Here is an 11550-nt window from a genome sequence, read left to right on the forward strand (position 1 = left end):
CAGACAGGAGTATTGATATCTGGAAAATAGAAAGAACCGCAAATATTAACACCAGAAAACAAAAACAGTAAGTGGGCTAATGAGCTGAGCAGACAAGCCCCTAAGAGATGAGACACAAATGGCCATTAAAACTTGAAAAAAATGCTTAGCCTCAGTAGTCACCAGAGAAAGAGAAATGAAAACACTGAAATTTCAACTGCATTCAGAATGGCTGTCATCGAGAAAACAGCAAATGGTGATGAGGTAAGGGGCATAAGGGAACCCTGGTGGGGAGGGAAAGTTGTCCAGCCTCTATGGAAATCAGTGTGGCAGGTCCTAAGGAAACTAAGAATATATCTATCATGTGACACAGCTATGCCATTTCTGGGTATTTACATAAAGTACTTCAAGTCAACATATCTCAGAGAAACTTGCGCACCAATATTTATTGCAGCACTGTCCACAACAGCTGCTGTGCAATCAGGCATGGTGTCCCATGACAGAGGGATGGAGAAAGAAAATGTGTGTGTGTGTTTTTTTTCCTATAAAGACATAAAATTGTTTGTAAGGAAATGGGTGAACTGGAGAGAATGTTAAATGAATTAAGCCATTCTCATATAAACGTATCTCATATGTAGTTTCACGATTTTATATAGACTCAAAAACCACATGAGAAAATATGATGCTTGAGGAGAAACAAAATTGGCTATGGAAACAAAGGGCCTTAGTGGAACTGGGAGGCTTAGAAAGCAGAGAGAAGAGTGTATGGAGGGAATTTTCCTCAGTATGTCATATATATGTGTATAAATGTCTTTGTGTAGCAAGGATCAGGTACAATAAACATGCACAATAATATAATATACATAATATATATATATTATACAATATAGGCTCAAGGCCTCATGGGCTTTTTCCTGTCCACTTTGCTGTGGCCACTGGTATCATCCTTGTTCATGTTGGTGATATGCTATGGGTTTAGCTTCTGCTATTGGTAGGAAACAAACCTCAGAGCAGACTCCCTGACTCTCTGCCTCTGATAATCTTTTTGCCCTTTCTTCAAAGTTCCTTTAGGTGAAGTAGTGTTTTGTGTCTATATATCCATTTGCACTGGGCTCGACAACTCTGTATCAACCCTACAAAGAAATACAGGTAATCAGAGAAGGCTGGGAGCAGGAGAGGTGGTCTTCCCCATGGAAAAGCACACCAATTGGTCAAATGGTCAACCCTGAAAATATACATACAAGCACCGTTGTATATACTGAACAGATTGTATTTAAGAATGTATGCATATATGTGCATATATATATATATGCATGCAATAAAAACTGAAAAAAGAGGCCATGAATTTGAAGGCGACCAAGGAGGGGTACATGGGAGGGTTTGGACCAGGGAGGAAAGATAAGGGAAAAATTTAATGACAGTCTCAAAAAAAAAAGTTATACTGCATATTTACTACTATTTAAATGTAACATTATGGATCCCCATGTACAATTGAGAAAAAATATAGCCAATCACCTCACTTCTGCTTTCCAACTTGCCATCACAAGGGGAATGTGTTCTGTCACAGGGATCATAATCACACGGTAAAAGCCTATCCTGGCTTTTCCAGCTCCCATAGCTTTTGGACCACCTTGCTCAGTATTACTCCAAGGAGGCTTTGACATCTCTATTTGCAGAAGGCTGTCATCACGTCCAAGTTTCAAGGAGCTATTCAACATGTCACAAGAAACAGCTTTGGGCATCCTTGCTATAGCATTGAATTTCATAAGTGTGTCCCTCCAGGTCTGTGAAAACGATTCTATGCAGCTCTCACCTCAGCCCACACACCTCAAGACAGGCTCCATATGCTTCCCTAGTTCTTGCCAGTAGAGCTTGTTCAGGTCTGCTGGAGGATTCCTGTGGTCTGTGCAGGCTGTCTCTTCTCAGGCCTGGTGATGGGTAAGCGCAATCTGTATTAATATTGGGGCCTCTTTATCACAGCTGTGGAGGCAGCATTTATTGTCATCAGGTGAAGAGTGCACTGCTAGCTTGGTGTCCACAGAAAGCAAAAATGGAAACAGAGTCTTAAGGAGTTGGGTTTTATTAGGGCGTCTAACCCCAGAGAGGAGAGGAAGTGGTGAACGAAGCAAGGAAGGAAGGGGGGCAGGTGTGAGGGTGTGACAGGGCTTTCCCATGAACTGCGCTGGCTAAATCTTTGTACTTATCCACAGAGACACATGCCCTGCCTCTCAGGACTGTTTCTGCAGAGTAGAGCGGAGATACAATTTATCGTCTCGGTTAAAGAAAGAGTGCCCTCAGGAGCTCGACTCCTTTTTGTAGTGGGTTGGGATATGGTTATGAGGACTTCCATGATGTCAGTGGTTATCTTTGCAGGGAGGTCACACAGAGGGCAGTGACTTATGCATTTGGTCAAGCCCTGCTTGCAACAAGAGAGCGCTGAGCTCTTTAGGCATGTGAGACGTATGTCAGTCATATCACCCCTAGTAAAGATAGTGTGGGGCAAAAGGACTCAGAAATTTCAGTCCACAGTCTTTGAGCATGTGTGTATGTGTGTATTTATGTTAACAGGGAAACACCATGGCAGTAGGAATGGGGCCAGTTATTCACCTCAGGGCAGAATGAAAGTGGAAGACAGGAGGCAGGGGTGTAAGGAGAGGGAGAGGGACTCCCTGAGGAGCCCTCAGTGACCAGAGCCTTGTGGAACAGTACTACCAGCTGAACACCAAGTTTTTGAGCTTTTTTTTGGGGGGGGGGTACCTCATATCTAAATTACAATCAGGTATCTGCTGGAATACAATGGCCTTACACTCATCTAGGTACTCTCACCCCTGGGAATCTAAGGTCTCGCCATGAAGCCAGGGAGACGGCTCAGCACTGAATAGTGCTTGATGCCAAGGCTGACATCCCGAGTTTGATCCCGAGAACACACAGGATAGAAGGAGAGAACTGACTTGCAAGGTTGCTCTCTATCTTGTGCTTGCACACCCCTCCTGTCTTGCCCACAGAGTAAAGTGTAACTCATTATTATCAAGGGAATCAAGTCTCACTCTTCAAATTCTTAGAAAGCAGACCTATTTTGGCCGTGCATGGTGAGCATCATTTTTCTGTGTGCAGAGTGGTGATATGGGTAGTTAAGTTTCTTCTTACTCAACAACAGATAGCCTTTACTTTGCTGTCCCCCTCATCTTTCAAGCCACACCCAGGGATTCTGTCTCTTATCAAGCTATCAGTGTACTTGCTGTGTGTTAGGACTGGTCTTTCTCTGGCCATCTATTTGCTGCCCATCTATTAACGTCACAATTTCTAAAACTTGGACATTGTTTTCTTCATCATTTAAATTTTTCCTCATGAATCTACACCATAACACAAAATATATTATTTTCATCTTGTGGGCATTTGGGAGAGAATGGAATTAAAATTTGTGTCCAGTGAATACTGTTTTACTTGAACATCTCCATTTTATTTACTGGAAAAAAATGCTGTAAAACTATTTTATTAAGGCTGTTCCCTCGTTTTGGAATGACTTACTTAGATAATGGCCATCGATAAAAGACATTGCCTTTGTAAGTTTGAACAGACATCATTGAATAATTATGGAAATAAACTTTGATGGGCTCTGTGAAGGAAAGAGTCTATGATGGGGAACATGAATATTTACAGTCTAGATTCTACTAGAATCTTCCAAAGGGCCATCCTCATTATTGGAAGAAACTTTTTAGTACATCTGCCCCAGTCCTGAGGGCACCAGCTGTTAACAGTGACTCCATTAACCACCAAGAAAGTGCATATTTGAGTAACAAAAGACAGAATTAAATGGAGTCAGAGTCACATTTCAGAATTCTCTGGCAAGATATAGCCATTGGTACTAAATAAGCACCCTTGTCATAACCATAAGTCACCAATGAATGAATTCCTGTGTGTGTGTGTGTGTGTGTGTGTGAGAGAGAGAGAGAGAGAGAGAGAGAGAGAGAGAGAGAGAGAGAGAGAGAGAGAGAAGAAGAAGAAGAAGAAGAAGAAGAAGAAGAAGAAGAAGAAGAAGAAGAAGAAGAAGAAGAAGAAGAAGAAGAAAGAGAGAAGGAGGGAGGGAGGAAGGAAGGGAGAGAAGGGGAGAGGGAGAGGGAGAAAAGAGCACTTTCATGTGTGATGTGAGTGTGGTCACATGTGCTACAGGGTAGCTGTGGAGGTCAGATGACCAACTCAGGTTGGCTCTCACCTTCCACCCTATCTGAAACAGGACCTCTGTTGTGTGGTACTGCTGTGTACACCAGGCTAGCTGCCTGTGAGCTTCTGGGGCACCCCACCTTGACCTGCCATCCCACCTCAGCAGCCGGGGATTGTGGGTGTCAGCTACCATGTACCCAACTTTCCATAGTTTCTCAGAGTCTGACTGTGGTCCTAATGGAGAGAGCTTTTGATCACTGAGCCCTTTCCCCAGCGCTTAGCCCTTAATCTAGCTATGAACAAACTTTTTACCTAATATCTACTAAATGTACAAACTAGTATTTCCTGTAGCACAGATACTAGCTGTTAAAAATTGCCCAATGAACATACCTTGAGTCAAAATGCTTCTTAAATGTTAAACAATATTTTATGTATTTTGGATGACTTTGGAGGTATTAGAGTGATAAACACTCTTAATAGAAAGAGAGGGTAGACTTCTGACCTGACTGTACAGGAGAATTTAAGTGTTTCCTATTTCTACTTATGCAAAGCTAAGCAGTGTGGCTTCAGGTTAATAGGGTTTACTGTAATAAAAGTCGCCTGGAAATTCCTTAGCTTTTTATGTTACCGAGAGAGGATGTGAGGGGACAGTTCCAAGCTGGAGATTATTGATCACCTCACAGTTCCCACGTAGACACCACACATGCCCTCGTTTTGTTTTTCTTCTCTCAGTATCTTGAAGTGGTGGCTTAGAAATCGTAGACAGGTGGGCGGGCGGGCTGGTGAGATGGCTCAGCAGGATAACATGCTTGTCGCCAAGCCCGGTGACCTGAGTTAGACTTCCTAGAACGTATGTGGGGGAAGGAGTGGCTGTCTTCTTCTCATGCCCACCTGTACACTATGGCATGCCCCCACCCAGTAAACAAAAACCATTGAAGTCATAGAGCATCAATGGAAAGCAGCTTAGGCATCACCAGGTTCAACATCTCATCAGCTACTGGAACAGCATTTCTATTTGATTCATTTTATGTTTCTGACCCTACTATGCCTATTTCCTGCATTAACCACTGTGTATTTTTAGCACGTTACTGGCCATTGGTAAGGCCAGCATCTGAGTCATCTCCGATTCTGGTTCCGTTCATTTCTTCTTCTTTTAACAATGCTTACATTTTTTTCAGTCTTATTTTTTAATGTGCCCTGGTGGTTCTCGACTGATTGCTGCACTGCAAGTAACAGAGGGGCAGACATGGAGGTAGTCTAGCCATTGTATTTAAAGTGCCTATGCTTCTGTCACTGTCTGGCTCTAGTCAGTCTGTTAGGAGTGGAGTTGGAGTTTGATTTTGCGTTTACTGCCTCCCCCTCCCCCAATGCTGCACCCCTGGGCTTTGAATATATCAGACAAGTACTCTACTATTTGTGCTGTTGCCTTAGACCTTTGTTACTTGCCTCCGCCCTCCCCCCATAGGCTTCAATGTTTTCCCTCTTACCTTATTGTAAACTGCTTTTGTGGCCTATGATGTGGTCAGCTCATGGCTGGTGTACTAGGCTCTTTGTTTTAGAAGACTCAGACCCAGGCAGCCTCTGATTTCTGCATGTAGGGCTAAAGCTGTGTGGATTTTCCTGAGTCTACTTCCCATGGGAGTCAGATGATACCTTGTATTTCTGGGTGGTTTGGATGTGAGAATTCCAATGGCAGATGACCTCAGTGACCTCTACTGTTATTGTAGCCTGTCAGTCACAAAATGGCTTCTAGATTCCCCTCAACCATTAGAAAGATGATTCTTATTTTGTTTCTTCCATGGAAGTAGATCCAGGGGTAGAAGGATTTTTATTTTGTTCCCTTAGTGGCTCAATATGGTTTTCTTTATGTGAAAAGAATCTGGAGTTCTTGATTGTCCACCACCCTTACCTTGTAACAAAGAAGGGGGGCACTTTGGGTTTTCTGTTCTGCCTTTACCTTACTTCTTGGGTATTTAATGGAAGACCATAGAGGAGATGATTTGAGTGCATTTGAACTTCATTTGCACTTGGGCCTTCCAGGTGTTCCACAAGGACAAAGTAGATGATTCTTGACCTTTAGGAATTTGTGGAAAGTTTTGCTCATCCCTTGCTACCTGTTTGTGTGGCAGCCACCTCTTCCCTGTTTGTTTGTTTGTTTGTTTGTTTGAGACAGGCTCTCTCTGTGTAGACTTGGCTGTCTTGGACTGGCTTTGTAGAACAGGCTGGCCTCGAATTCACAGAGACCTACCTGCCTCTGCTTCCCCAAGTACTGTGATTAAAGGTGTGTGCCACCATGTCCAGCTCCTCTTTCCTGTTTAATGCCCGAAGTTATAGTTTACTTTTTCTCACTCTTTGTAATTCAGTTCTCTAATAGACTGTGGGAGAGTTAAGAAATTTAGGACTCTCAGAATCTGCTTTTTGTTGCCCTAGGAGACCCATTCTCTTTGGAAGCAGAATATTAAAAAAAATCATTTAGAAACAGCTGGTTTTTCTACTCAAGTCCTCAGCTGGAAGGAGGTGGAGAAACGTAGTTATTTCTAAAAATGTCATAACTGTTTCATCAAATGTACTTCAGGTTATGTTGTGAAATATTTCTGGTAGAATCTTAGACTGAAAACAGTACATTTCATACATTTCTTTTCTCTGTAGTGTCACCTTCGGATGGAACTTAACACTATACCATTCAGTGGACCCTTCTCTTGAGTGGCAGAAAAAATGCTCTTATTACTGATGGCCTCATATAAACATCTATGCAGGGTCATGGTTGAGGAAGACTCCCAAACTTACGTGGCCAGTACAGTCACTAGCTGGCTGATGATTCAAATTGTACAGGTCGTCACTATCATGTTTCCAGCATGGGTGATGACATTACTTTTAAAAGGCAGTTTCATTTATCCTTCATCAGTTCTGACAGTTGTGTGGTGTTTTATATGTCTCCCAAGATTCTTTTTTTGTGATCCATTCTTAGCTACCCGCCTCCAGTTCTTCTACTGATGAGAACTGGACCAGTGTCTGTGGTTATCACCTTGGGATGCCATTAACAGCATCTACTAGCTCCTCCTCCTAGTGTACCCTAACACAATGCCTAGCCAAAGAGACCCCAGGTGTACATCAACGTAATGCTAGATCAAAGCAACCCAAGTGTATAGCAACGCAGTGCCTGCCCAAAGCAACGCAAGAGTACCTCAACACAAAGCCTAGCAAAAACAACTCAATTTTGAATCTACTTCTGGTCTTTTGAGCTTTGTATTGCTATTGCATCTTTCAGTCTGAGAATTTCTTCATGACCTGCCATTTGGTTCTCTCTGTTCAGAAATGTCTTAATGTCTTTGCAAAGAATTCTTGTGGCATTTTTTCCAGTAGGCTAAGAGTTAGGGAATTGTGAGAGGGGGCCATTTGTCGAAAAGGCAACTCAACAACTTCAATTTGCTATCATTGTGGAAAGCAGTCTTTAAACTGCTCATCACTACTTAGTTATAAAGAAGTCCAAAGCTAAAAGGTAAACTGAAAGCAGCAGGTGCTGGTCTCAACCTTCTTACCACACAGCTGACACACATTGATAGGAGACCCCAAGCGTGTAAAGAGGCCAGCTGTCTCCTTTCCCAAACACCTATCTTGAATCTTAGGTCCCATAAGCAGCATTTAACAGACCCAAAGTTAAAAACCATCAGAGATAAATGGTTATGTGTTTCTTCCTACACTGGTCCAAGGGAGTGAAATGCACTTTCCATGCCTATGCCAATAAAGCCTCAGAACAGACTCCAAGATGCAGTATCACCCTACCCACTTCTGCTTTCACCCCTTATTACAAAGCTCTGTTCTCCCCTGCACTTTGGTTTTAATAAGAGCTCCCTAGTTTCCTTTCTGGTCTCTAGCTTTGTATAAAATGATGTGTTGGGCATAGCACTAATGTTAGGCCAAGCCTGAAGATGGAGATGGTTGATGTTTCTTCAGTAATGGTGCCAGGCCCTTGGAAACCAGGCTGACAAGAGGGAGGGTTGGGGAGGGAAGGGTGGCCTTCCCAAGTAAACTAGTTCACACTTCCCTCGACAGTCCCACAGCTGTTCACCCACAGCCCCCTCTCCTTCAGAGTAAACATCCTGTGTCTTCTCATATGATTTCTATGGGCATTTTAAGGAAAAGAAAGTATACTGACCTAACTATGGTAGCATCAAAATTGCTATTAGATTTCCAAATTTGGTTTACTGCTCTGCTGCTTTTAAAATTTTAGATAGAATAGGGTTGTAATAATTATAAACCTGATGCGTTAATGTCATTTTTATTCCAAAAAAACGTATTTTTAGTGAAAGACAGTTATGCATATAGGTGAAGCATCAAATAATCCAACACATTTAAAACACTCTTTTTGCTTTTTCAGAAACTACAATAATTAGCTATTATGTAATCATCTTGACATTTATTTGATATTTCTAAAACAATATTTATATTGTCTTGATAGTCAATGTTCATATGATTATGTTATATAGCTTATTCAGAAATCAGCTTTTTTTTTTTTTTTTAAATTTTGAGACAGGGTTTCTCTGTATAGCCTTGGCTATCCTGGGCTTGCTTTGTAGACCAGGATGGCCTCAAATCCAGAGCTCCAGCTGCCTCTGTCTCCCAAGTGCTGGGATTAGCTATATAGTATACTATATCTTATTTCTTACCTATATAGCTTTTTCTTTCCTTCTAATTAGTATTTTTTCTTGTTGGCTTACTTTTTTCTGGTGACTTCTTTCTAAGTTAGTCTTTGCTGATTGTAGGAATTCTGTTCTTTCTCGAGTTGACACTGCTTCGTGGTTATCTCGGTTTGCTCCCTGGGTTTGGCTGGTCAAGGTGCCCAGTAGCTTTCTGACAAATGTGTGGGGAATCCTCACTCTACTCCAGTGTTTATGACATAACTCAGCATAATAGTTCTATGAAAATATCAGTTTTCCTGTGAATATTATAGCATTTACCATTGCCTTTAAAAATGTTTCTCTTGAACAAATTTTATTAATGGAAGAGTTATGAAAAGCTGATTTCTATATACCCTTTACCTAGCTTCTTAATAGCCACTACACACACACGCACACACACACACACACACACACACACACACACACACACGTTATCACTAACACATTAAAATTGGTATATTGCTACTAGTTGAATTACAGATTTCAGGTATGTTTCACATTAGAGAAACCTTATTGCATTTCTCCAGCTGTTTGCAATGGATAGCTGCTGGAAGAGAGAAAGCCAGTTTTCTTTAATGGAGTGATTCTAGGCATGTCAGACATACTCCAGGGCAGGCCCCATGCACGACTCAGGCTCCGTTTTGTTGCGGATTCCATTTGGGAATTTCATTTAATGTACCCGGATCACACTTGCTTCCCATTCCTCCTCCCACCCTGGTGCCTTCCCCCTAAAAAGAAAAAAGAAATCAGGTCCAATTTGTGTTGCCCATATACTCATTGGCGTATGCACGGCCAAGCTGCCGTGAGGTAACTTCCCTTAGAGGTAACTTCTAGCCATGTTTAAATTTATTTATTTATTTAGAGACAGAAAGAACATGAAGTTTCATGGGTTTGTGGGGGAGGTGTGGGGGAGGGGAAAGCATGTGATTTTTTGGTTCCCAACTGGTGAAACTTTTTGAGATGGATTTGGAGGTGTGTCCTTATTTGAGGAGGTGTATCATGGGGTGGAGGGAGAGCAGGCTTTGAGATTTCAAAAGACTCACACCATCCCCCATGTGTCCTCTCTGCTTCCTACTTATTTTTTAAAAAGCTTTATTTGTTGATTTTATATATACAGTGTTTTTGCCTGCATGTACATCTGCACACCAGAAAAGAACACCAGATCTCATTGTAGATGGTTGTGAGCCACCATGTGGTGGCTTGGAATTGAACTCAGGACCTTTAGAAGAGCAGCCAATGCTCTTAACCTCTGAGCCATCTCTCCAGCCCTCTGCCTCCTAGTTGTAGATGAGGATGTGAGCTCTCAGCTTTTCTGTTGCTGTGCCTTTGCTCCACTATCAAAGACTCTAGTCCTCTGAAACTGTAAACCTAATCAAATACTTTTTAAAAAATAAACAGTCATCACCATGGTGTTTTGTCACAGCAGTAGAAAAGTGACTAGTGTCACATCATAATATCAAGAACTATGTTACATTATAAAACTATCCTACGCAGAGGAGGATATAGGCATAGGTGACATTGAAGACAAGTAATTGAATAAGACAACAAGCAAGGCAGGGGAAGCAGACTCTGAAGCGAAGTAGGCCCAGCCTTAGGTGTGTGGACATATTGTTTTAGGACAGTACTTAGAACTCCACTTCCCACCTCTGTAAAATATGGTGGTTGTATTTATTTCCTTTGCCTGCCAGGAGAATTAAGTGAGGCTGTCTCAGGTAGTGCCTGGTGGAGTTTCCGGTACTTATCCTGTGCCACTTCAACCCTGTAACTGCTGAGACTGTGGAGGGCACAGTATTTGCTTTGCGGAAAGTGTGCTGTGTCCTGTTGTTGAGTAGCAGGCACACGGGGACTGCATTTCCTTACACTATGTGTTAATTCCTTTTTTCTCTTTCTCTCAATGCAGGGCTTACCACCCAAACAATGGAAAGCAGAAGTCAACCACCTGAGCTGCCCAGAGCCTAACTTGTTCACCTTCTCATCTCCAGCTTCTCCGGCTCTACGTGGGAGATCACTGAGAGAGCTGTGGCTACCCAGCTTTCAGCAGGCTAAGAAAGAAGCCCAGGCCCTGAGGTGGCTAGTGGAGAGGAATCAAAACTTTTCATCTGAAGAATTTTGGGCCCTAGTATTTAAGGACTAATTTTAAAAGGTACTGGAATGACAGGATGAGGTTCATTTTCTTGGTTGCCTTAATATTGGATGATAATAGCTATTCCACCGAGTATCCCTTAGGATACGACTTGATTGCAGCGGTTCTCACAAAGAGCTCTGTCAAATAATAGCTGTGAATTACTTTTAGGGGTCGCCTCTATATTTTTATACTAAAAAAAGTAGACTTTGGACATTGGTTGCCTTCAGCTTATGTGCTTGGAGCCATGTACTCGCTGTCTTCTTTGGAAACTGACCTCAGGTCAAGTGCCTTCCTTGCTGCACGTCTAGCCGTGAGTGTGCGATGCTCACCTCCCTCTAGCTGTGAGTGGGCGATGCTCACCTCCCTCTAGTAGTGAGTGTGCGATGCTCACCTCCCTCTAGCCGTGAGTGGGCGATGCTCACCTCCCTGTCAGCAGATCACTGGTATTTGGCAAGTCCAGATTCTTGATACTAAGAATGAATGAAGCACGTTAGAACTTGGCAATGAGAGAGTCCATCTGTTGCTCTCGGGCATGTGAGTGAGTAAGACAAGCTGTGTTAAGCTTCTCTGCTCTCCCAGTCCAGTGGATACATGCATGTCTTCCTG

General features: G+C 42.5%; 1 protein-coding gene across 2 annotated transcripts in view; it reads left to right on the forward strand.

Moving 5' to 3' along the window:
- Window positions 1-11257, forward strand: part of Fut10 (fucosyltransferase 10) — a 64097-nt gene extending 52840 nt beyond the window's left edge. For both annotated transcript variants that reach the window (XM_051169713.1, XM_051169712.1), the window contains exon 4: window positions 10720-11257. In XM_051169713.1, coding sequence (XP_051025670.1) covers window positions 10720-10953 — 234 coding nt within the window. In that variant the 3' untranslated portion in view covers window positions 10954-11257. The remainder of the gene's footprint in view (window positions 1-10719) is intronic.
- Window positions 11258-11550: the final 293 nt, after the last annotated feature.

The sequence above is a fragment of the Acomys russatus genome, chromosome 27, assembly GCF_903995435.1.
Source record: "Acomys russatus chromosome 27, mAcoRus1.1, whole genome shotgun sequence".
NCBI lineage: Eukaryota > Metazoa > Chordata > Mammalia > Rodentia > Muridae > Acomys > Acomys russatus.